Source organism: Manacus vitellinus, unplaced genomic scaffold, assembly GCF_001715985.3.
Source record: "Manacus vitellinus isolate BGI_N305 unplaced genomic scaffold, ASM171598v3 scaffold_9_pilon, whole genome shotgun sequence".
Taxonomy (NCBI): domain Eukaryota; kingdom Metazoa; phylum Chordata; class Aves; order Passeriformes; family Pipridae; genus Manacus; species Manacus vitellinus.
Genome location: NW_021940917.1, coordinates 18,248,295 through 18,274,498, shown reverse-complemented (window position 1 = coordinate 18,274,498; position 26,204 = coordinate 18,248,295). Strand labels below are relative to the sequence as shown.

At 39.4% G+C, this 26,204-nt stretch overlaps 1 protein-coding gene across 3 annotated transcripts in view; it reads right to left on the bottom strand.

Annotated features, from left to right (window-relative positions):
* The window catches only part of CDC42SE2 (CDC42 small effector 2), an 80,838-nt gene that overhangs the window by 26,905 nt on the left and 27,729 nt on the right, over nucleotides 1-26,204 (bottom strand). For all 3 annotated transcript variants that reach the window (XM_018086148.1, XM_018086149.1, XM_008925973.3), the window contains one exon: nucleotides 6,514-6,838. In XM_018086148.1, coding sequence (XP_017941637.1) covers nucleotides 6,514-6,567 — 54 coding nt within the window. In that variant the 5' untranslated portion in view covers nucleotides 6,568-6,838. The remainder of the gene's footprint in view (nucleotides 1-6,513; nucleotides 6,839-26,204) is intronic.

Below are 26,204 nucleotides of genomic sequence, written 5' to 3'. Positions count from 1 at the left end.
GCTGAACACTTAGCCTCAGGGCAGCCACTGACTTCTCTACTCACAAACACAAAGCATACTTCCATGTAGTGTCAGTGAAAGTGCACATCTCCCAGACTATGCCTAAAATACCTCTGCCTCTAGAAATGCCCCTAAACCTTCATGCTTGCCCATCTCCCCTGCTACAACACGAAAAGCAGAACAGGGGAAAAACCAGCTGAAATGCCAAGCATTAGCACCAAGACATGCCAAAAATTCTGGGGCTTTGTACCTTAAACTTCCATTAAAAAAAAAAAATTAAAAACTGCAAAAAATTGCACTGGGTTTGGTAATTTCAGAAATGCTTCAGCATACTCTCCAAGGATGGCTGCAAAAAAACCTATCAACTTTTTCTAGGCAGTATCAACTAGTTCTTGCAGCTGCTCCTTTTGTCAGTGACTCTTACCAGAGGGGGGGAGGTGGGTTTGCTCTTGAAGATGTCTTCTCACTGAAAGATTTCAAGGTTTAAGAGAACCAAGCAATTCAAGGGCTCTAACACTGGTATCCAGGTCAAGAAAGAGCACAATCTACTTCCTCCCCGTGTTTAAGTGGAAAGCCTGGGCTCTGTAGAGCCTGCAGATATTAAAAGCGTATTACGTCCTTCTTCAAGCATGTTGATAATGGCAAGACACATTCTCATCAACAGAAAGCTGGCATAGTTCTCCTTTCCAGCCTCCCCCAAAGAGCTATTTTCCATGTCATCAACTGGCATTATATTAAGTAAACAGCGTCAATAAAGCTAAGGGAGAGCTAAAAAATTTCACAGCCATAATAAAATATCGTAAAATATTCAGTTAATTTTCATTCAGGTATTTATATATAAATAAAAAATGCTACCTTTTTTGGTTTTTTTTTTGTGGACATTTTAATACTTGAACACCACAGCAGATATTTTAAGACACGTGGAGGCTAATTTAAAGGTAAAAGAAAAACCCCAAACAGCTCTATCAGGCTGAAAGCCGCACAAGCAGATCAGGTTTGAGAAATAAAGGCCAAGCATTTTGCTGCTTATTTAACTCTGTCCCCTTCGACAAGGTGTTCCCTCAAGCTACTTCTAACAAGAGCACTGAATAGGAAAAAGAAGGAATTTGAAATATTTGAACTGACAGCTTAATATGTAACTCAGTAGGACAACTCTGAAATATGATGGCTCTCTAAAGTTGTCACCTTTTTTTACACGAGTCCTTCATGGGCTCACTGAATGCAATGGGCTGGTCAAATGTAATGAAAAAGAGAGACTGAGTTTTAGAGATTTTTAAGTGTGAAGCTGCACTTGCACAGCACTGCTGTACTGAAGAGGGAGCCTGGACCAGTACTCCTCCAGTAGCAAAGACCAAAACTGCTATGTGTGCCTACTGAGGGTGATTTATTCTGCAGTTCTTTGGCATACTGAATGCTTCACTATCTTTACTGTGATCAAGTTTTTAAGAGTTGCACAAATTGCAGTTGTAGATATGTCCTTAGCTCTACCTGTGACTCCTCCAGAAAGCAAGCTAGGGCTGACAATATCTGTCAGTGGTTAATTTCCTTAAGCAACCAGGGTCAAGATCGTTTATGTCTTCTGTAACAATCAGCATTCAGTTCAGTTGATAAATACAGCAGTATGTGCAGAGTTTTTTTGGCCTCTATTTTAAGATGGGCCTCCCCACTCTATCTCTCCCCACCTGTCTCTCAATCCTCTTTCATACATCAAGAGAGACACTGAGCAAACTTCACTTTCCAAACCACTTTAAACATTTACGGCATAGCATGCAACAAAACCATAACAGCCTCCTGACAAAACACAAAATGGAAATCATTTAAACAAAAGACAGGCAGCAAAACAGCAACTAATTAACTAGAGAAGGAAGAAACCATTTTTTATTCTTTTGTAGAAGAGCAGCAATTTTACTGCAAGGTCAAAGCAAACTGAAAAGCTCAGATATACTGAGCTCTGGCCCAAACCAGGTGGGAGTGCACCAAAGTGACCAAAGGCTTCTCAGACCAAAAATTAACTTTGCAAGTTAAAAATGGACAGAACAGGAAAAAAGAAGTGTAGGAAAATAACAGATCCCTGTTGTAGGCGACAAGCTCAGCCTACAAAAGAAAGCACAGACACCTCTGAAAACCTGCAAGACAAAAGGCTTTCTAAATTTCTGTTATCAAGAGATGCATCTGGTAGTGAGGATTTGGCAGTTTACTGAAACGAGCAGTGGATGAGATGATAACAAGGAGAAAGCACGGGAAGAATGATCTTGAACTGGGAAATGCAAAATCAGCTTACAGAACCTATAAAGGGTATCAGTGAGAGGTGTAAGAAACCTGGTGGAATCACAGAAAGCGCTGCTCTTCTCAAAATAAAGGTTTGGGTCAGATCATAAGTGATTGAACCCAGGCTACTTAAACAACCAAGAAAACCTGAACATAGATATTAAGAGATTAACAACACCTCCTTGGTATCATGAAAACAGATGTGAAAGCAACTGGTTGTCCGAAGTCTTCACTGTGGTAAAAATATGTTATCAATCCAAAAAAAAGAAGTTCACACAAGAACACCTTCCATCGGCTTTTGCTTGTATTCTACCACGGTAAAAACCTCTGGCTACTTAAAAGCAAGACCTAAGACACTATCAGGAACATGCTTCCTTCAACTGCATCCCTGATTACCCTTGTTTCTTTGAATACTTGTTTTCCTCATTCATCACCCTGTTTCAGAGAAGCTTAGAGACCCAGTTTCAAACATGTGCCTTCCATGACCATGAGTACTGCAGTTTCGGATACACCAAGCGAAATATTTAGCAACCAAAGTATCATTTCAGGAGAGGGAGTAGAACGCTGCTTTCTAAGACATCTGTGTTTTGTTTCACAGCTGGAGGGTGTATCCATTTAGCACCAACAAAAGACAAAAAGCTGTGCCGCGATACAGATCACCGAAAGATGATGGTAACGCTTGAATACTGTCTTTGAATTAAGGAACCTCAAAGTGCACTAGTATATAACTGCAACATTGCTGCTGTTCTGCTCCAGGGTATGCTATTAGAGAAGTAATGGCAGTGAAATTCAGTAACTAATACGTTCTTATTGTTCTTCTATAAAATTGACTGAAAGGGCTCATGCATGTACGCAGTTTTCATTTTAGGTGCACTATAGCTGAAAAAAACAGAGATGTTGTACTTGACAATTTCTAATACAATATGTTATGATTTTGCCAGAAGAAAGTAGAGACAGTTCTTGCACCCTGGATTTCAAGAGAGGAGGAAACTCCTTGGATGCTCAATGGATGCTGAATGGATGCTACAAATACCACAGAAACATGCAACTATTAGAAGTTTCATTTTTTCCCCCTCTAGTGAAGAGGCTTAACATTTATGTCACTATCCATGGCATTAAAGGTGTCTCAGACATCAGCAACTGCCAGAGATAATGAGAAAAAAGCTCGTCTTTCAGAGAATGCCACCAAGCAGAAGGAGATGACCTAGGAGACAGGGGAGAATGGAAGCAGGTTCGTGGTGGCAGGCAAGTCCCCTCCCAGCCTGCCTCACCTTCCCAGGTGCCCCTATACAACAGGCATGGAACTGGATGGACAGACAACTGATGATGTAGACAAGATTTTCCTCCTTTCTCTGGTGCTGATCCACCTTTCTCTGGTGACCAGTGAGAGGAACTGAGGGAAAAGCACGAAGCTGTGTCAGCAGCTGCATGGGCTGGATATTAGGAAAAGGTTTTTCACCCAGAGGGTGGTTGGGCACTGTAACAGGCTTCCCAGAGTCACAGCACCAAGCCTGACACAACTCAAGAGGCATTTGGGCAATGCTCTCAGGCACCATGGTGTGATTCTTGGGGCTGTCCTGTGCAGGGCTAAGAGTTGGACTTGATGATCGTTGTGGGTCACTTCAGACTCAGGATATTAAGAAGAAATTCTTTACAGAAAGGGTGATCAGCCATTGGAATGGGTTGCCCAGGGAAGTGGTGGATTCTCTGTCCCTGGAGGTTTTTAAGCTGAGACTGGATGTGGCATCAGTGCCATGGGCTGGGAACCACGGCAGGGTTGGATCAAGGGTTGGACTTGATGATCTCGGAAGTCCCTTCCAACCCAGTTAACTCTATGATTCTGTGATGATTCTACGACAAATGTAAGTTTAAAAACAGAAGAAACATTTTGAACATTGATCAGAACAAGCAGCAAGTTGACTTCCTGCTTTCAAGGTCTATTTTGAGAGGCTGGTGGTTGTTGGTCTTGCTACAAGACCATATTAGTCCACCTGCAGAAGAAGTACACTCAAACATGCAATGGCTGACCATGAAAGTTCAGCTGGGACACTGTTAGGCAGGCCACGAAGAAGTTGAGATGCAGGAGTTAAAATGAAAGAAGGCACAGGAAAAGGATGAAACTGGGTAGATTAGGCATTTCTCCTTAGCAACTCGACTCAACTGACAGGCTGAGCGCAGAGCAGGGGAACAACAGGTAACTTTTATGCAAGTTTGCATGTTTCACTTAGCTTATGATACAATAGGGCAATAAGTAACAGTATTTTGGGCTAAAAATGAGCAGGTTTTTCAGCATGTAAGTCTCCCAAACGTGCAATTACACGGCATCTGCAGAGATAGGGGAAACACTGCTTCCTCACCACTTGTCTTGCTTATCAGTTTGCCTCACATTTACAGTACCTGCTTTGCTACATGTCAGAGACAGAAAACATTTCTGTACTTGCTCAGAGGTACACCTGTCTGATTAAACACCCCTCTTAGTGCAACAGTGTATGGCAGAACAATGGCTGTACAACACAACACAACAGGGGAAAGGACAATTAAATGCCTTTGGTCAAGCATGCCACGAAGGGCACACGTTCCATTTTTTTTCTGAGATGCATCCTTAAGAATTTTGGCACTTCACAACAAGCAAGTCTCCTACAGCATTTGAAAGGCAGATTTCAGAAACTAGGTCAATGCTCAGCAATGTGCTATTTGTATCTTAAACACAAGGATGGCTTTAATTATCAAGGAAATGCACACCACTATATCAGCAGAAACAAAAAAATGGGTTGCTTCCCTTTTCTCCACTTTTGAAGTAAATTTCCCACCCGCTCCATGAGTCATGACCCACAGATCTCCACGTGCTATATTAATGTATGTGCATTTCTTGGGCAGCAACTTAAACGTATCATGAAGCTTGAGTCAAGATTCTGTAAGGAACTGAGCCTTGAGATTCTCAAAACCAAAGAGAATATTCAGTTTTTCTACCTGAAACATTTTGAACTGTCATATCTTATTCAAATATATGTTCAGAAACCAAGGCAAATAACTTTGGCTACATGTGGATGCAGCCAGCATTTTAAAGGATTGTATGGTATACAAGCAACAGGAGAGGATCACAGCTTCCCATGTTGGTCTCTCACAGTTCATCTCCCACAGCTCTGCTTCACTAGGATTGTGATGAAGTTGCACTTATTAGTTCAAAATGGTAATGCTCACACTTTAATATTTGCATGCCATCCAGGGTTCAGTCTGGCATTCAGGTTTTGTGCAACGACAATGCCTAATGTGAGATTTTTTTTTCCCCCCCTCAATCCCTTGGCTTCCCCAAAGCCAAATATTAACATCTGAGCATATTAACGTGAGTTTGCTCACTCTGGGATTCTCCTGGTCACTGTAATACCAGCACATCCTTTAGTAGTAACTGGGCTTTTTTTCACATAATGGTAAGATCACTGTCATTTCTATACATTCATTAACTTGATTTGAATGCCACCATACAAGGATTTTTCTCACAGTTCTAACCATATGCCTGGTTAATTTTACCTTCATGCAGGCAGACTTTCTCCCAACAGCACTGAACTCAAAAACATACTCTAAAGGTACTTAGAGTATATGAAACCCAAGAACATTTCCCAAGAATTTTTCTGTTTTCCTTACACGTGCTTTGAAATGTTCTTTCATCCAACTGTTCGCTGTGTAGTTTTTCACACAACCACCATTTCAAATTCCACTTAAAAAGAAAAAGTATTTACAATACGAGTGCACCCCTTCACTCTTTAAAGATTCACTCTAAAAATTAACAAGAACTATTAAAGCTGAAATCCTTGATTAAATTAAGGCAGTGGAGGACTGAATTTCACTTTGAACTTTTTAACAGATTCCTTCTCCTATCATAAATCTAGCCACACCCATAGGTGGGCCTTCAGCCATATAGAAGTCAGGACATTTACAGATTTCCATTAAAAAGTTATTTACTCTAGGATGACAGTTTACACCCTCATCACCCTTCTCTTCTCCTCCTCTTCAATTCAAACAAATACAAGCTCTTTTCAAGGATAGATCTGATCTTAAGGACAGGAAAATACCAGTACAACAGTAGTTTAGAACAGACTTTTTTCTGTCCCCAACAAGGCAGGATGTTAATTAATTCTCACCAAGCTTGGCCAAAGAACACTAATTTAAAAAGCCATAAGAAAACCAGAAAATGTGAACAATGTAGTTAATTATATTAAAACAAAGCAGTGCCAATATCATACTTACAGGCTGAGGCTGTTCTGCAATACAGCAGTTGAAACACAACCAAAACTCACTCATTGTTTACAGTCTGAAGTGGGAATGCAGATGAAATGCAGGACTCAACCTTCCTAAGCCTGTCTGCAGATAGCAAGTTCTTCAAACAGGTTTATTTATAATGGCTCCAATGTGAAAATCTTTTTTTTTCTGTTGAGCTCTTTCTCCAAAGACAAGTCAGTCCCAGGACAAACAACTTGAAGGCAAAAGGTTATTTTAGTCTTCTTTCAGAAGGTTGATCCCAGCACCACAGAAATGTTATGTATGCTTCTTTGGTCCCTAGCGTTATGTGAACCTGAAAAGAGAAGTACATTACATCAAAAAGAGAGAATATACAGAACCTCAAGCTCCCAGCCCAGCCACCCACAGCACCAATTTGTTGGTAATATCCTGAATCACAGACTGAAGTCATGTGCTTATTTCTGCAGTGACTACCAAAAATGGCATATACCATAAAACCCATATGAGGCCTACATTCCATCTTTGGTTGGATGAAGTGATAGTAAGAACTGGCATCCAATCTTTTGGCAGTCATCTGGGTTTGATTGGTTTTTAACTTTCAGATGTCATTTCAGAAAGTGATAATTTGCCCACACACCCCTTTAAACTTCTTAGGGAAATGTGCCTCTTGACATCATATTTCTCAATGGAAAAGTTACTCAGTCCATTCACAGTGTGAGGTTTAAATAGTATATAACCTCAACCCTGTCACACAATTGTCAGTCCAAGGGATGCTTTCCTAAATGTTGAGGAAACAAATAAAATTTATGTACATGAAAAATTTGCAAAATGGCTGGACTTGGTCTACACAATGTATTCTCTTTCCACTCTCTTCTACCCTATGCTTCATGTACAACTGACTTCAAAATAGGACATTGTAGAGTTTGAAACTGTTTCCTAAAAGCTCTAAAATTCCTCCAGTGGAACAAATGATGCTCCAGATTCCAACCATTCCTTTGCTAAAATACTGTTTATTGATAAATCTCCATTCCAGTTTCTTTCAGCAGGAGCGCAATAAAAATTCCTGTGAGATTTCATTTATCTTGAAATTTATCATAAACTTGACTTTAAGAGAAAGCAAGATAACAAGTACTCTGAAGTTTTTACATCCACATCCTTAATAATTCTATATACGACTGTGTCTTCACTGGTACAAACATTTGCATAGCTATGTATCATTACTTCAGTGCAATTCCTCACAGTATGAAGTGGTTTGGAGACTTTTATGGGATGCATAAAACTACACACACACACATATATATAAATGTACACACACATTCTGTGTCAGAGCAGTTCCACTTTGATACCACCTTCATCAGCTCTCTACATGACTGAAAATATGATGAACTTTAAACAGCAAGACCTGGACTAACAAAGGAAACCTTGACAAGAAAATCCTCTGTTGTTCTCTGCAGTACTGGCATTTGCATGCTACACAAATTTCTTTTTATAAATTTCATTCAGTATGTAACAAAATCAGAATTCAAACACGGTTAACTCCTGTTAGCGTGTAACGTTTGACAATTCTAGTTCAGTAACTCTTCAGCTTATGCCTTCTTAAAATGTGGTTGGTTTACTTCTGAGAAGACAGGCTCCAAGTTCTGAAACACAGGAATGACTCCTCGCTTTAGATTAAAAGCTGCTGAATAACAAAGCCAACCTAGAGATTGTGAATAATAGTCCCTGATAACATGTTCATTCTTAAAATATATTTTATCTTCTACTGCCTGGTATGGTGCTATATTTGCCTTTAGTTTCATGGTTCTCTTTCAAGATTTCAACACTTGAACAACACTTTTTCAATCTGCTGTCTTTTAATTAAAAAAAACATGGTTGACATATCACTAAGTCTGGAGAAAACTAACATTAAAAGCACCTCTTAAAAGGCAAACAAATACTTAGCAGGATTTGTTAGAGCTCCAGAATTTCGTACTCCACCCCGGCCTGTTAAACATGATTTTTTTACAGTGAAAAATTAATATAAAATACAAGGTATAAATCTGCTGCACCGAAAAGGAAAGAAAAACCAATTAATGTGAAAAGAAAAAGGCGTATCGGCGCTGATATGTCAATGGTGACATATCAGGAACTTGTCTTACACTGCTATTTCCTGTTTAAAGAACAAGTTGAAACAGGAAAATTCTGCTGTTCTTTTCCAAATTATTGGTTATAAAGAAAGAAAATAAAAAGCACCACATTGACCTACAGCTACTAGTCAGGTAATTACGTAGCATCAGCACACTAGCAATCTCGTGGGAAAGTGTTCCTCCAGAGCCTGAACTGCACCTCAAACCTGGCTGCAGTTTATGAGGTCCCAGAACCCGTGAGATATTTTACAGCTAGTTCCCTGCTTTGTCATAGGATTAAGATTTGAATCATAGAACCACAGAATGGTCTGGGCTGGAAGGGACCTTAAAGATCAGAGGCTGAAGAACACAGTTCATGACCACAGCTCTGCCACCCTTTGTGTTTGCTCTTTACACAGTTTATGGTGCTCAGAGCTGCAGAACACCGTAGAGCTCATGTGGAAAAGATAAGGCACTTACTCTGTCTGAACCGGTAAGTTTATCAAGTGATGAGTGGTGAAACACCTATTTGCTTTTCCCACGTAAACCTTCTGAACTCTGAGTGCAATTTATTTTAGAGTGTGTGATTCACATTGCAAGAACACGCAGGACTATCATAAGGTTTTTATACCTTATTTATTATTTCAGTCTCATACCACTTACAGACATTCTAAGTAGTATGGAGAAATTAAGATACTAAAAAATAATACATTGTTTAATATTTAGAGTGAAAACCAGTAAGGTAATTTTCATTACTCTAAGGTTTATTCCACGGTGACTGGTTTACTGCAAACCCCAAAACTGTGGCTGATTATAAAGTACCAGTCATAAAGGCAGCAAGTGCAAACACAGCATTAACGAATAGTTGGGGCAGAGCACATTCTGTTACAGTTTCACCCATTTTTCTTACTAAAGCAGTATTAACTTCTCTGTGGGAAATATACAGAGCAGGAAAGGTAAACAAAGAAATCAATTTTCCCCCCCAAGCTCTTTATGTTTACTGATAAAAAGCAGGTTAGGCAGCATTTACCTTACCTGATCCATACAGGAATATGCTGTATGCAGTGGAGGGGCAGTTAAAATAAAGCTACTTATTAATTATATAGCTTAAGAACAGTTGCTGCTTTTTTTAAAAAACCATCTATATAGTTCCTTTTAAGGGTGAACCCTCTATGTCCTCTGACTGCACACTGTTCACTGTGGCTTCAAACAGGAAGTGCAGTAACAACACTCTTTGACAAATACTTGAAGCAAATAAAACCACAGGAAGAGAGAAAAAAAAATGACAGCAGGTGTTAGTGTCTGAATTTAGCTAGATTTGCTTCAAAGCTCAGACTACTGCTTAAGGAGAAGGGGGGGGGAAGGTAAAAAAACCAAAAAAACCAAAAACCCAAAAACCCAAACTGTGAACAAAAAATCATAACTAAGTATGCCATGTCATGACACAACATGATGACATGTACATGATAATGTGCACATGTATGCACAGTCACAATCAGACCTACTAGCATTTTAGTTTCAAGTACTTTATAAGAAAGAAATTTACAGTTATTCTTAATATTCTTCATATTGGAGATTAATTCACTAAAATGCATGGTTGCTCTCCACTGGGTTTTTTTTGCCCTAAAGGTTTTAAAAAGCTATAATTAGTTTCAATCCTGCAAGCTGTAAGTAGAAAAACTATCATTTCTGAGCGTATTTTTAAGACTTCATGTTTTTCACTCTAAACCTCTGTTGTAGCCACACATTTTCCTCTTGATGATGACTACATAAAGTCAAGTGACAGCCAGAAGTGAGGAGGAAAGAGGATTAAGGTGTGTCCAAACCAACAGAGGGGTTGCAGTGGTGCACACTTCCATACACTTACAGCTGTAGCAACTGGAGGATGATCTCCAGCTCTCAAAGGAAGTGAGAAGTGTTTATTCCCTTGCCAGTCTCAACTTACAAGAAGCAAGAGGTCTTAAACAAACACAACCTATGGGGAAAGTTGCCTTCAAGCATGAATTTTGTATCAGAAACTATCTCCTCACCGGGGCACTGCACTTACAGAAACACTCTTCCTCCCTTCACTGCTAACAGAACAGGCACTTCTGGGGACTCTGGCACTCATATTAATGCACCAATTATCTTTTGCACTTTCAGGTCCTGAGAAACCTGAGCTGCAAGTAACTCTTGCCAGACAAAAGAGGGACAACATTCACCATCAACACAGGCCAAATAAGGCTGAAATCCCTTCTTCATTTCCTCTTAATTTTCCCATATCGATTCTGTCCCAACCCCCAGCCAAGTGCTTTAGGGTTTAGTTTAAGGACATCTAAGAAACTTCTCCAACGTTTGAGTTAGACTTTCTTGTAGGTTTTTAAGTCCTGAACACATAGGTCCTGACTCTGTGAAGAGGTTATTTTATCCACGTCTTTATAATATAGTTTTGCACATTATGAGTAAAGCCATTTATAAGATTTTATTACAGGGTTTTATTTTGGGATTACTGGTCATTTGGAATCAGTCCTTATTTTTTGTCCCTATTTATACTGAAATGGTTTGCATTAGTATATTTTCAACACAGAAACAAGGTTGTACTTCAAATCAAGCTCAACACAAATTAATAGCCATAAACAACTACTACTACATAAACGACTACAGTACTTTTCTTCTGAGTTAAAAGTTTGAAAGAGTGATGAAAATGAGGGAATAGGATACAGGCACTATTACAGAATACTTAAAGAGATAGATGGGTTGATTTTTATTTTTTAAATGTTGTTGTTGGTAATAGAACAGAGTCTGGCTTTACAGACAATCTCATCTTTCACTGGAACCAGAACACCTCCAGCTTTTGTGTTTTCAATTTTTAGGAAGCCATCACAAGTTTCCCTGCAAAAAAAATGTACCCACCTAGGCTAATACATGGGAGTGCAGCAAAAGATACAGGAAGGAAACCACAGTAAGTTTGTAAGGAGAAATACTAGGCTTTTCCTATCAGGTCACTGATAGCATATTATATTTAAAAAAAAAAAATAAATTCCCGTTAGTCGAAGTTCTAATTGGTCAATAACATTTTCTTCTTAAGTGGCAATACCTACTGAGGGTAACACAATAGAATGCTTTTCTCAGCTAGCCTTGCTAATTCTAACTGGTAACATCAGTCAGAGAGGAAAAAATTCCCAGGGCAAAGTAAAGGTTCAAGGCAGGCTGTCAACAAGGTACCATTTCCATAAAGAATGGAAAGAAAAAAACCCAAAACAAACCTCAAATCTCCCTGAAGAACCCCCAGTTACTATTCTAAAATAATGACTGGGAACCCACAATATCTTCATCCAGAGAGACCATAATTTTAAAAACAGAGTAGCATTAAAAGGAAGGGAATAGTCATGCTCATGACAAACTGCATGCAGATCATACAAGATAGGGACTCCTACCTTTTATTAATATGACAATAGATAAAAAGCATTATTCACAGCCTTTATAATATTCTTTTTTTTCACAGGAAACAAACACATCAAAGCAATTTTCAACAAAGATTCAGGATAGAGGAAAGGAGTAAGTGTGAACAAGAGGAGAAAAGGCCATTAAAACTGCAAGCAATTCAGAGAGGCAAACTCTCACCGGTACAGTAAGTGTTTCATGTCAAAAAAATCAATCACCATGGCACACCACTACTGCAGATTTTAACCATCTATGGTAAAACAGCCTTGCAACACAAGTCTGACATTGCATCTGAAGACATTTTTAAGGCACTTCAGCAAATTATTGCTGTCACTTCTGCTGTCCTAAAGGCAGGCTGGTGTGCAGCACCAATTTACACACCTGAGGCAAGGTGTTTCTATTTCTTTGTTCCATTTTGCACAAAGTAGGGAGCTGATGGGTAACCCGCAAAAGGCTGTCTCCCCAGTCATCAAAACCTTATACTATTTATACATTTTAACAAACAAATAAATCACTGGCTGCAAGTGATTCACTGGCTGCAATAAATTCACTAGCTACAAATTACATAGTTCTCTCATTAATTAGTACTATATCTTCTACTGCGTAAATGATTTTCTCACTTCTCATGCTAATTAGTCTGCATGCTCAGTCGTCCTCTTTTGAGTCAGTGGGTTTCTTGAGTCAGTGGGTCATGAGTCAGTGGTCACAATCTCCCTCTGCCAGAATTACCTTTTATGCAGTTGGAGCTGATTTCAGCACAGTTGCTGAGTTGGCTTTGTTAGTTTCTTCCTTATCTTTAGAGCTCTGCCAGAAGTCCTTGTGGCCTATGAATTCTGCATTGTTTTTTGTCTACTATCAGTAGCACATCCCTCTCCCCAGTCTTCGTTAACTTCTCCCCAAGTCTGAGATCATGGAGCCACGTCAGGCCTTAAACCTCAACGAGGCACTTCTACTAACAAGTAATTTATCTAACACCTGGACATCACTTCGTCACCTCCCACTCAAGGTCTCAAATTATGAGACCAATTGCAGTAAGCAAAAACAGCATCACATTTTGTGACACTACGTTCACTCAGTCACCCAGCGCCGCTATCTGAGGGTTCACACGCCTCGTTTGAAAAGCCAGATGAAACACCTCTGTTCAAGCTGCCCTTGGCACATGGCAATGCAATGTTCCAAATAGGAAGAGTGCATCAGCTCAAGCAGCACGTCTCTGCTTTAGCTTTCAGTTCCACAGCTTGCAAGCAACAAAAACAGCAACAGCTTTTTGTTCAGAGTGCGACAGAACTGTGTACTTTTTTAATCTGCTTTTTTAATAGCCTTACTATTTATATATATTTATTCTCTAGCCCTTTTATAATTTCTCTATTATTAGCTGCTTTAGATGATTTGAACTCTGCATGTGCACCTGCATGTAGGCACATGGGAGATTGCTTAAAGAAACTTAAAAGTTAAGACAAATCACATTTTCAAAGACACTTTGGATCAATGTAGAGAAGAAGTGGAACTCAGGACTTTTAGAGTATGTAGTCACAGAAGCTGTAGGCAGAGACCTATTAGTTCATGCAGCCCATTTTCTCAGGAGTATCAGTTCCCAGGAAGCAGTACAGTCTATTGTTACTGTCCACTGGACTGTACTTTCAGAAATCACATTAGATGACCACTCTGCAGCTTAATACAGGTGACAGAAGTTGGCTTCAACTTCTACTGCCCTTACTGGTTGCTCATTTGAAGAGCACTCACACAAGAACCACACATTCATAAGTCTAAATTAGGCTACAACTGGTCTGGAGTGGTATCAGTTTTTCCTGACTAGACACTTCAGAGCAGTATATTAAACGTTTGGTTTATCTTACAGGAAGTCCATCTTCGGACAGAAAATGGAGCAGAAACACATGCAATACCACCCAAGCCAGGCAGGAAAAGCAGGATGTTAATGGGGCATACGGCAGAGCCAGAGAGCACAGAAATTTTAGAACTGGTGAGAGGTGGTAAGTGATAACTAGGCTGTTTGGATTTTGCTCTAAACTTGAGCATGGGGAGCTGCACCAGTAGACAGACTGACAAAGCACGTCTCAAAAAGAATGCTCTAGTCAGGGATCTGCATACATGTAAAAATGCTTACTATAGCATTATGTGTGCTTTCAAACCAGACCATGTGGAGAAAAAAAAAAAAAAACCAACCCAAAACCAACCTGATAAATTGCCTGGTTTATTCTTAGTCGTCCATCAATAGCCTGAGATCTGGCAGCACAGCACTGTGTAACATGCAGCACAAAGTGACACCTGGACAGGAGGGTCAGGTTTCATCTTTGTCTAGCAGCATACAGCAAGAAATGGTTCTCTTCCCCTGCCTTGAGACATTTCTTAAGTCACTTAAGAGAAAGGAAAATCTAGACATAACCATAGCAACAGGGAAATTTGGTTCCTGTACCATAATTTAAATATGCCATAAAGCATAGAAGAGTGTCTTGATTCTGTAACACTTAAACAATTGCAAAGAAAATAATGAACTGAAATACAGCTACTAACAAGTACACACGAGAGAGCTTTTAGACTTCCACAGAACAGAAAATCCTTCTTAGACACTTTTACACATAAGAAACCTACCAAACACCACGACTGCATGTGCATGCACATATCCATATGAAGCCACACACACACAACCCGTAATTAGTAACTGCAGCAATCATAAAGTATTTCATTCCCATGGCCAAGGCTATCATGTAAGTATGTAAACAACCAGAAAGCTAACAAGCTTTTACCTCTACAAACCTCAGACAACCACGTTCTATTAAGGAGAACTAGGGTCAGTTGGTAAAGAAGAAGTTCATATGTTAGAGTTGCAGTCAGTATGAAATTAAGTTTTCCAAGACAACAGCACGTTTTCTTTTTTGTTGAAAGGAACACTCATTTTTCAAAACAGAATGAAATTCAGAGAGGGGAGAAAAATGAAGAAACTCTTCAGATTTTTTTTCTCTCCATAGTTACTTGCACCAAGGCATTACACATGCACACATAGTCATAGCTCATCAGTAGCATTAACACCAGTACCTATACAGATTTGTTTATCATAGATGAAATAACCTTTGAACTGCAGCTTGATTCAGATACTGCACATTAATCAAGAGGAATTATTGCTCTTTGCTTGTCCCTCTCCCAAGCTGAGAGTCACTGCAAATGATCCTTAATATTCAGCTGAATCTGAGTATCTAATTTACTCTTTGAAATGAGTACTTGACCACAGAAAGCTCTTGCTGCGTACACTGATAAAATGTTTACCCCCACAATCAGAGCATGAGAAAAATGTAACTGCAAACAAAGTCTCGAAAATCCTTGCTGACTTTCATTTTGTGACAGATATTTGCTTATTAATTTTTTTTGGTTGGAAGTGCAGATCGAGTCTGTTGCTTGGCAAGCCCATGACGGATGCACACACTCTGAGTGAGGAGTGCTTTGGTTCAGGCATCACCGACAAGAAGGTCTGACTGAAGTCAGCCCTGCTGTGCAAACCTGTCCCAGGCTGTATCTTCACAAGGACTACAGAATCTCGGCCGTGCCTTTACCAGGACCAAACTGTGCCACGCTGAGCTGGCTGTGATGGGGTTACTCATCAGCCTTCTCTCCTCCAAGCGGAACAAACCCAGTGACCTCGGCCTCTCTTCAGAAGTATTGCCCTCGAGACCTTCCACTGCTTTGGTCACTCTTCCCTCTGCAACAGCTTTATATCCTTCTTAAACAGTGGGGCTCAAAATGGCACACGTCCCTTGAGCAGAGCCTGCACCAGTGCACAGCAGAGCAGGACAATCACCTCCCTCACCCAGCTGGCAGTTGCTGTCCCTCATGCACCCCAGGACACAGCTGGCCCTCCTGGCTGCCAGGACACACTGTTAAACAATGTTTGACTTGCCATCAACCCAAATGACAGATCTCTTCCCAACTCTCTTTCTGAGTGGCTGCTTTTCAGACTCTTGGCTCCCAGTTTGTATGTTCAAGCAGCAATACCTCGACCCAGATGCAAAATCTGACACTTGTTCTTGTTAAACTCCATACTCCTGGTGATTTCCCATCCCTCTAGTCTAACCAAATCTCTCTGTAAGGGCCCTCCACGCTCAAGGGAGTCCACAGCTCCTCCTAATTTAGTGTAATTGGTAAACTTAATGTAATGCAACTGACTCAATACCTGCATCCAGACCCCTTATAAAAAGATCAAAGAGCACAGGGCCGAGGATGGAGCTCTGTGGGACCCCACTAGTGACAGGTCTCCAGTCTGCTGTCACCCCAGTCACTATTACCCTCTGTGCCTGACCCGTGAGCCAACTGCTCACCCAGCACAGGGTGTGTTTATCCAGCTGTGAGTTGGACATTTGGTCCAGAAGGATCCTGTGAGACGGTGACAAAAACTTTATTGAAATCCAAAATGGCTTCTCTTGGTCAGCGGGGTGGGCTACTTTGTTCTAAAAGGAAATCCAGTTTGTCAAACAGATCTTTCCCCTCATGAACTCATGCTGCCTGTGACTGATGACTCCGTTGTCCCTCAGGTGCTTTCCAGTAACTCCCACACCAGATACTGAAGTGAGACTGACAGGCCTGTAGTTATCAGGGTCTTCCTTCTCACCCTTCTTGAAAACTGGGTTAAATCACTGCTTAGTTCCCATTCAATTACTGCTTAATTGATTACCATTTAATTTGCAATCAACCACTGATTAATTATAATTTGATCACCATTTAATCAGATTAATTATAATTTGATCATAATTTGATCAGATTAATTATAATTTGATCATCATTTAATCACTAACGAAACATTTTTAGCTAACATTATAACCATGACTTCTTTAATTCACCTGCAACACGTCATTTTATACACCAGACAACAAGAAAACTTTATCAAATAAAGTTTAATTATAAGTTATTAAAATTTAAATAAGGTAGAGATGTGCAATTTTAAAACCAAAAGACACTATGCTGTCTTTCCTACATGTGCAGAAAAACAGCTAAGTACATACAGTCATCTTAAAATAAAAATATGTGGTGGACAGATTTCCAACACTTAAATGCAATTTCAGTGAAGATACCAAAATTATTGACCTAGTTAAGAAACAAAGTGCCGTACAAAAAAAGGGAGTTTCAAAATGTTCCAGAAACATTTTGACAAAGTGTGTATTCTCAGCGGAACAGTTAGTGCTGTTCTGAGACCTGAACACAAAAGAAGCTAAATTGTCTCCTCAGAAGTGACCTGCCTGTCCTGCCAAGGAATGCTGAATCGTGTTCCCTGTGTACCCACAAAAAGTTCAATGCCATTACTGCTAAAAATGTCTATTTGGAAAACACCCTGAGGGACACATCTCGGTCGCAGAGTAAAACTCACTTGGAGCTTTGTAGCAAACGTAAAACCCCTGCAAACCTCAAATGGTTTGGCTTCCACAGGAAACACCCACATATACAGAGGTGTTATGGCTTACCTGCACTGTTAGGTATCCAGTGAGTGGGAAAACCTACAATAAAGGTGTGCCAAGGCTACAAGTTATTTTTCCAACAAGCTTTAGGCTAGTTTGTTCATTCCTTTAAATGTTAATAGGTTTATTTCAGCTCCCCAAACTCAAAGCTGCTGAAAAAATCCTAGTCAACTTGCAATACTTGGGCTACTAAACATGAAAGTAAAACTTAACGCGCCTCAATTCTTAATCGGTGTCTCGTTATAAGGAAGCAAGCAGACAATGTGAAAAGTGTACTCTGACACCAAATAACCATAGGATGACACTATTTGAACTCCACCATGAACTTCTAATGATATTAACAACAGCTACTTCAAAATGTAATCGTAATTCTGTTCTTTGTGATGCAAAGGAAGTATTTTCTATGTATTTTATTAATAAGCAATCGAGGACTGAGACAATACACCTGGCCACTTTCTGAGGTTTTGTTCCTCAGGACACAGCCAGAGATACTTTTTAAGGATACATCTGGATTTGGCAGGTGGTCTCTCTTGTCCGCCCTCAAGATACCAATTCTCTTGGTTGTGTCTATTTCACCATTAGTTTGAAAATTTTCTGTGACATGGAATAATTTGGTTTCCCTAAGATTTGGGTTATATGACAGCAGGGGAAGATAACTAGATGAACAGGTAAACTGGCAAGATCCAGAGCAGCTTCTTGGCCAAGGGTGCAAGAAGGTGGGTGTGTGCAGCCAGTGGGCACACAGGTTGCTGCCTCCAGACCAGCCCGACCCCCAGGAGGCAAGCCCTGGGCCAGGGACCCTCACTCAGCTTTCCAACCCCCAGGTACAGCCTCACTAATGCCATGCACATCTGCAATCACCCTCAGTGCAGACAGCTGACAACTTTTTTAAAAGCTGGAGGAGAAAACAGACGGATACTTATATTACTACTTAGATTATTTTTCTCCCCAGTAACAAAGTCTGATTCACCCTCATCACATTTACTCATTTATTCCGACTGCAGAAGTGCTTCAGCCAGCTGGCTTTGATGCACTCATGCATCTGATGCTAGATCTCTTCCTTAAAAATGCTTTTTGTTTGTTCTTAGACATATTTTGCACTAGAAACACCCTTCCTATTCTTCTCCTAATACATTCTAGATTAAGCTCATGTCACACAACAGCAATTCTATTCACTGGAGGTAGAACATGACATTTTCAAAGCAGAGTCATGCCAGACTCAGCCACTCAACACAACCTAGGTAAAAATTAATCAGAACAGTATTTTTTGCTCCTAATGGCACAAGCTTGGAGGAGGGGTGGGGGTAAGTACACCAGAAGACATAAAGAATTATATGGAGAGTTACTTTCAGGTTCCAGCCTCAATCCAACTAGCAGACAGGAAAGAGAAGGTACACACTGAGCTTTCCTACCAGAAATCTCAGTGCTGCAGCTTTCAGTGCTACCTTTGCTACACTGCACATTGTTCAAATGTGAGGCCACTGCAACATAAAAAAATAAGCCATTCTAAAGCAAGGAGCACACACACAGTTGTAAATCTGCTCTGTGTTTTGATCCAGGGCAATAAAGAAGATTTAAATAACATGACATTTTTTTTGCTCAATTTACCCTCAAAGTCCCTGGTTTAACTGTTAACTTTCTTGTTGCTAGAAGATGTTTTATGTACACTAAAACTCAACTCACAGCAAAGCTATCTGCTTCTCAATTTAGTGCAGTTTGAAAAACACTGCTTTGTGTCCTGCTACCAGCTGCTCAGAAACAGATGTGAATGCATTCAACCCCTGTGCTTGAGCTATCTGCAATCTTAACCAGGTTCCAAATTCAATAAACAAAAATTAACAAGACGTCCAGCTCTTCTTATCAGGTTTGGTTCCTTAGACTGACCAGACAGCTCTGTTCTGAATTAGTAAGTAGCTACCACAACAACACAAGACCTTCTCAAAAAATCCTAACCATCCAAAAAAAATCCCCCAAACAGCCACATCGCAGTCCTACCTGCCCCCAAATAAGGATATTTCTTCCTTTAACTCAAAGCCAGACAGCATTTGCCACTTACATCTTATTAGCTTTCAGTTAGTTGTGTTCCTACACTACAACTTCTGCCTTGGAAAGTCTGTTCTTAAAATAATTCACAGGCTCCCTCACATGCTCTGTACCTCGACCCCTGCATGGGCATCTGTGTGCAGTTGATAGCTGGGCATCAAGGGCTAGACCTACCTCAGTTTATAAGATGTGAAGTTTGCAAAGCAGGGCCATGCAGTAGGACCTAGTTAAAAATTATTAAGACAAGTATTTTTCCTCCTGAAAATTCCAGTGTATTGCTATGGTGCATGAAGAAATAAATCAGAGCTGCTGCATCATATCAAAACCAAAATAACTATTCCCAGGTTATTGTAACAACAACAATAATAACAATAATATTAATAATAATAATAAAAATATCTCGATTTAAAAGATCTTGGGTTCGTTCTAAGTTTATTTTTGTAATAGCACTGTGCTTATAAATCTGTTTCATTCAATCAAATACATTTATGACCGTAGTTCTTTTATCAAACATTTACTTCTTCTGTCAGTAACTACTACACAGCATCTATAGAAGCTCAGAGCATGTTGCCAACTCGGACACTTCGTATGATGCTTGTTTTAATTTCACAGAAAGATACCATTGCTCTGAAGAGAAAGATGGGTGCCTAAGCTGAACAGAGATGTGCATTTTTCATTTACTTGGTACAGGCTAGAAAGCCCACTGTTAACTCAATATTTTTAATCACTGAGAGCAATTAAGAGACCAGTGCAGCGTTTTCACCAATAAATGAAAAATCAAAGTTAAATTACAAAGAATAAACATGAGATCAAATTATCTAGCTTGTTTACCAAACATAACAATTTTTTATTTGCATGGCCATGCTTTCAAATGAAAGATGGAATCATAAAACACAACTTTAATTAGAAAAATAATTATTATTCCCAAAACAAAAATTACATTGTTGATATAACTGGTTAATTACTTCCGAAGGTAGGTTTGCAAACAAGCACTTCTGTACTCTGACACCCAGCCTCCAGGTCCCCTTCCTACTCTAACACAATTTACCCAAGTTAAATGCTAAAGGAGAAAAAATGGAAAGCTAGTATAAAAAAAAACTTTCAATTTTTTTTTCTAAATTGTAGAACAGTCTCTGTAGGTAAATAGTGGAAGTCTTAGCACATGATTCTGGGGAAAAAAAAAAAAATCAAAAGGACCTTAATGTATGTTAAGAAGTTACATTACCAAAAAAAAACCAAAAAAAATATTCAGTAACCATTCAAAGACTTCGCAAAAACTTTGAGAAATAGTATCAAGCAGGTAAGTAAACCAATATTTTTTGCTTAATGTATTTCCCACAATTCTAACACAGGCATAACTCTTCATCTTGGGCCCCAGTCACTTCTTTGATATAATTCGTGAAGTCAGTTTGGAGATAGGATTGTCATAGCAAAGCATGGTAATTACTGAAAGGAAACACCATGCATACATAAAAAGATCGTTGAGTATAATCAAATATCATGAATCCTATTTCTAACTATTTAACAGGAGTTAATTTAACTGTTAAAAACAAACTGAGAAACAGGAGATTTCTGACAGGCTCTGGAGCCTCTGTCATGACCATTCTGACTCTGAGAAAGTCTCCTGAACCTCTTCCACTTTACATCTGTGAGAAATAATACAACAGCACTATTTTACAACTCAAGATAGCCAAGGACATTCTTAGTCAACTTAGTTCTAAGCACATGCATTTGCACTGTTGTACAGATTTCAACATATGTTTTATCAGAGAGGCAGGACATCGAAACTGCTCTGAGATGCTAGACAGAGGTCAACCCTTCACCCTTTCAGCAAAGGCCAACAAATTTTTACTACTTTAGAATTCTGTATGTTAATCTTTTACCTTTTTATTGAACAGATATAACAAAAGTAAGCAATGTTACCTTTTTACAGAAAGCAACAAAAACGTTCCTCGGCAGAAGTTTTTCTGGACTCTGCTCACAGAACTCTGCAGTTGCCACGAATTGCTTTCATCTGTGATGGTTTTAAAAAAGAAAACACCACCACACATCTGTCTTGGTATCTGCTTTTGTTGCATTCTACCAACACAACTGGAAAGATTCATAATCAGACCATTTTGTGATGGAATCAACATTATTTTTAAAGGGAGTCTTTTCAGGTATTCGATTTTGCTGCTCAGAGCAAATATAACAAGTAGTCTTCTGCATGTCTGGCAGTTGGTTCTCAACTAACATCGTAATTTTAAGGGAAGACTAGGCTTAATCCTTCCTTAGGTGGGAAAGACTGACTGTAGAAAGCCATATTATGAACATATTCCAGTGGCTGCAGTGTCCATGGATACTACTTCTCTATTAGACATGAGATATTACAGTATCCACACGGGGAATTAAGGGTATGATACCTACCAAGTTTTATGTGCTTTTAGTAGTTTCATTTCCCTTATGTCAACCTTGTCTTGTGTATTTATAAAGGCTCTGCAGTATCCTCAGCAGCCCTTGACAAAACCTCATTGCACAACCTTCTAAAAAAACCCTAATGGACACAGTGAGTCTGTAACATTAATATATCACATATGCAGTTGTTATACTTATCAATGTTTACCTGCCAGGTACGTGCCAAGCAAAGAAATCTCAAAAATATGAAGGAAGATTTGTCACTAGAAATTTGTATTTTCATTTTGAAATGATTTTCATATGACATAACAGGATTTCTAAATGCCTAATCTTTTTCTCAAGACACAGACTTTATACTTACGGCTTGAGATTACAACTAAGAGTCAAAAACCTTGCAAGTCAGACAAGTTACACAAGAAAAAGCAGGCTAAAGAAACAAAATACAGGTTGAAAAGAAAGCTTACTTACTAATGCTGACCTATAGAAGTTACCTGGAAAACAACACCATCCTGTTTACTGATGCGCATATTTGCTGGAACCACATTTCTTTGTGTGATTGCTCTTTGCCAAGGAGGATTAAGTAGAAAGCAGATTCTTAACAAGTCAAAACAACAAATAAATATATAGTTAAGTCATTGGTTGATTTGTGGCCACTAATACGGTTGTACTTTGTACTGCTCTGTGTTTAGCCAAATGTTCAGTCTTTTTTTTTCCCCTCTCTTTTTTTTTGGGGGGGGAGGGGGGAAGCATGGTTTGGTTGGTTGTTTTTTGGTTTTTTTTGTAAACTAAGCAGCAGAAAAAACCTCCCTGGAGTTTGAAAGTTCACTCTGTAGACAAATGCTAGATAAACTAAGGACGGCCTGCTCTGGAATTTCTAGTTACAAACAGAAACAGTGAGAAACAGACCAATGTGCTTCTGATCTGAAAAGGCCTCCACAACACTGCCACCCAATATCCTACACAAAGAGACATTGATGTCATGATTGAAGATCTTTAGTGAATCTCTAGTCTGTTTCCTGATTCACATTTTTAAACAGGCGTTCAAATCCCATTTTTAAATAGGCATTCAAATGCCATTTGAAGAAAACAAATGATGCATATCTATTAGAACCCTTAGAAAGTTATTCTAATGATTAAGCCAGCTAAATCTTAGAAACACACCCCTCCATTTCCTTCCAATTCACAACACTTCCTCATCCCTCCCTCTCCCCTTAATTTTGTTTTCTGCTTTCTCAAAGAACATTTGCTCTACCTCCTCAATTTTCAAAAGGGAAGGTACAGGAAGAAGCACAAATAAGCATCTGGAAGGTGTGAATGTTGGGGGAGATCATACATCACTAGCCTTTTACTATTATTTTCATTATGTATGACATTCCAAGTAAAGACATATATTATTTTCTTTATAAACAAATAATCAAAGCTTTGTAGTAATTTTCCCTACTTCACAATCTACCTCAAGGTTTTTGCCATGGATGTATTCCATATGTTTTGGGTTTTTTTAAATTAATGAATATTCTGTTGGGTCTTGTCTATCTATTTAGCTTCTGTAAAATGGTCTATCAAATACAGCTCAAATCTTAAAGAAATAAAGATACAAGAGTGACAAGAGATGCAGAATTTGGGAAAAGTGAACCCCAAACTACTAAGCATATTCCTTGACTCTCCCCTCAAGATATCTGCATGGTTATGCTGCTGCTAAGGCTGAAACTGATAATAGAACTCTGTGCAACTTTTAGCTTTCTGCTGGTGTTTCAAACAAACAAAATAATCACCCTCAAGATGTGTCAGGCTGCCAAATTCTCAGTTTCTAGTGTTTTTCCTCTTTGTGCTGCCTCTGTTCTTCCTGCAGTTCTGCACTGTGAAGCAGGCATGCTACATCCTGGGGACAGAAGGGATAGGAGCCAAAAGTTGGAAAACAAAATAGAAAGAACAAGCAGAGCAACCCTTCCGTGCTGCACCACCTGTTCCCTAGAGTGATGTTCCATACAGGTGTTGCCCTTCATAGAGAAACAGGTTCTTCTTGCTACAGAGTCCTTCTTCCTAAAAAGTCCTTTACACTTATGTTTCCAGAAGTTTTGTTAAAAGAGGAGCCTGTACTTCCTGCTCTTGTTCTGTGTTGTCCAGGTCTTCACACTAGCTCAGCACAGTCTTCAGACATTGCTCCTACCTATTTCTTGCTTTCTCTTCCTCCTCAAGAATATCTGTACTTCTCTCCTCCATGAACACATATGGCAAGGAAAAAGGATTCACTAGATCTTGAATTTGGTACTGGTCAAAACAGTACCTACTTATAGCAGATGTTATCAGCGTGAAATAAAGTCTTATCACTTGTAAGATAGCACAGCAATGAAGTTACATTCTTTTTCCAACTGTGGGTACTTCAATTGTGCTGTCATGTTATCTGTCCATGTTTGCTTATCCACACTGAGTGAACACTTTCAGGGACAAAGACCTAGCTCTGGAGAATTCGTCTGGGTGGGGGGGGAAAGGAATAAGTGAGCTTATTTATAAGAAAACACCTTTGAAAACAGTATCAGCAATTGTGATATGGATCAGAGGCATACTATCTCCACACAATCTTCTTATGGTATTTTAGTTTGTTACCTGCTTGCCAACAGGTGAGGAAGGCAAAGAAAATACAAGCAAAAATTACTGCCCTTTTCTCTCCAACCTTCTGACCTCGAGAGAACCCCTAGTGGAAGCGTATAAAATAAACAGTGTTTTGACCATGGTATTTCTCATGCCAAAACAACCATAAGCCACAGAGCACTTGTGCTGATAAACTCGAACGGTCCTGAATAACAAATACGAGGTATAATACTTGTGCTGCCTCGCTATGAGAAGAATGCTGCTGCCACACAGAGTGAGACTCTCAGTAAACACCAGCATGAAGACTCAAGTGTTTCTCACATCACTCAAAACCATTTGCCCACTTGAAACAGGGAAATAAAAGTTCCTTTTACTCAAGATCAGCTACGGAAGTTTTTCAGACAGGCAGCATAAGTAGCAATTTTTTTGTGACGTACATGACAAAGCCATAAAGAAAATGCCATGAGGAAAATGGCAGGGGCAACTATTGAGGCTCTTCATATCAGGAAGGACTATTAGGTTCCTCCAAGACCTGAAGAAGCCACAGACAGCACAGTAAATGACAAGGCTTAGCTCCTGATGGATTTCACATCAGATGCTTCCAAGTTTAAGCTTGGAAAAAAAAAATGCTTTTCCAACACCACCTACTCTACTCTCACCATCTGGTGTCTTATTCTGCTCTTCTGACAGGTAAAGTTGGTTAATCAGAGTTATTTCTCTTGGTGAATATTTAGTTCCTTAGACCATAAGGTAAATATATATTCAGAATTTTCATCCTGGTTGCAACTGTTATTATGGAGAAACAGGACAAGCCATTAGAATTTCCTAACACACAAATCCACTACCTTTACTGGTACTGCCATGGTCAACACATGCTTCCCTTTTAAAACACAGGCATAGTCTCATTAAACACAGTGGAACTTTGTCCCATGCCAGCATTGCAGTAATTTGGAGACACAAACCACTAAGTAGTACAACAGTTTCATTTTCTCTCAAGAACTGCTGTGGCAAATGACCAAGAAACAGGGATTAGACAAGTTTTGGAAAGACTACAATAGCCCAAACTAGCACACTGCCTTTCACAAAAGAACTACAATGGCAGATTTTTTGACTTTAAGAGAAGATGTACTATTTACTTTAGTCCTAAGGAGACATTTTCCCCTACCCCCAATTACCCTGAACTCCTAGGAAGGTCTGCAACCACTTTTGAAGAAGGCATTGTAATATATTTGGAGTACATACAATTGATAAATATCTCCTTACTGACATTCAGAAGCTTTGTGGTGAGCATTCTTTCTGCACACCACAGAACTGCTGTGAAACTCCACCACCACCGACAACTTCAGCTGTAAAATTCAGTGGAAGCCCCTCTGTTCAAGAGGGGGAAAACAAAGGTATTTTCTGCCTTCACACTTGTCTTAATTCTGTTTGGTATTGTTTATTTTCAAACATTTGCTAACACCATAGTATTTCATTTGTCATTAGGGTTTTGCTGCAGCGTACAATCCAATCCGCACGTAGAAAATCAACTCAAAGGAAAGGCAAGCAGCAACTCCTTTGACTAAACTGTCAAACAGCTGCACGGTGACAATTCAGTCTGACATACAAAGTTTCTCTGTTTTGAACGAGATCCTATCTCCTCCAATGTCACACAACTGCTCATTTTTTCTTTTCTGTGTGTGGGTGG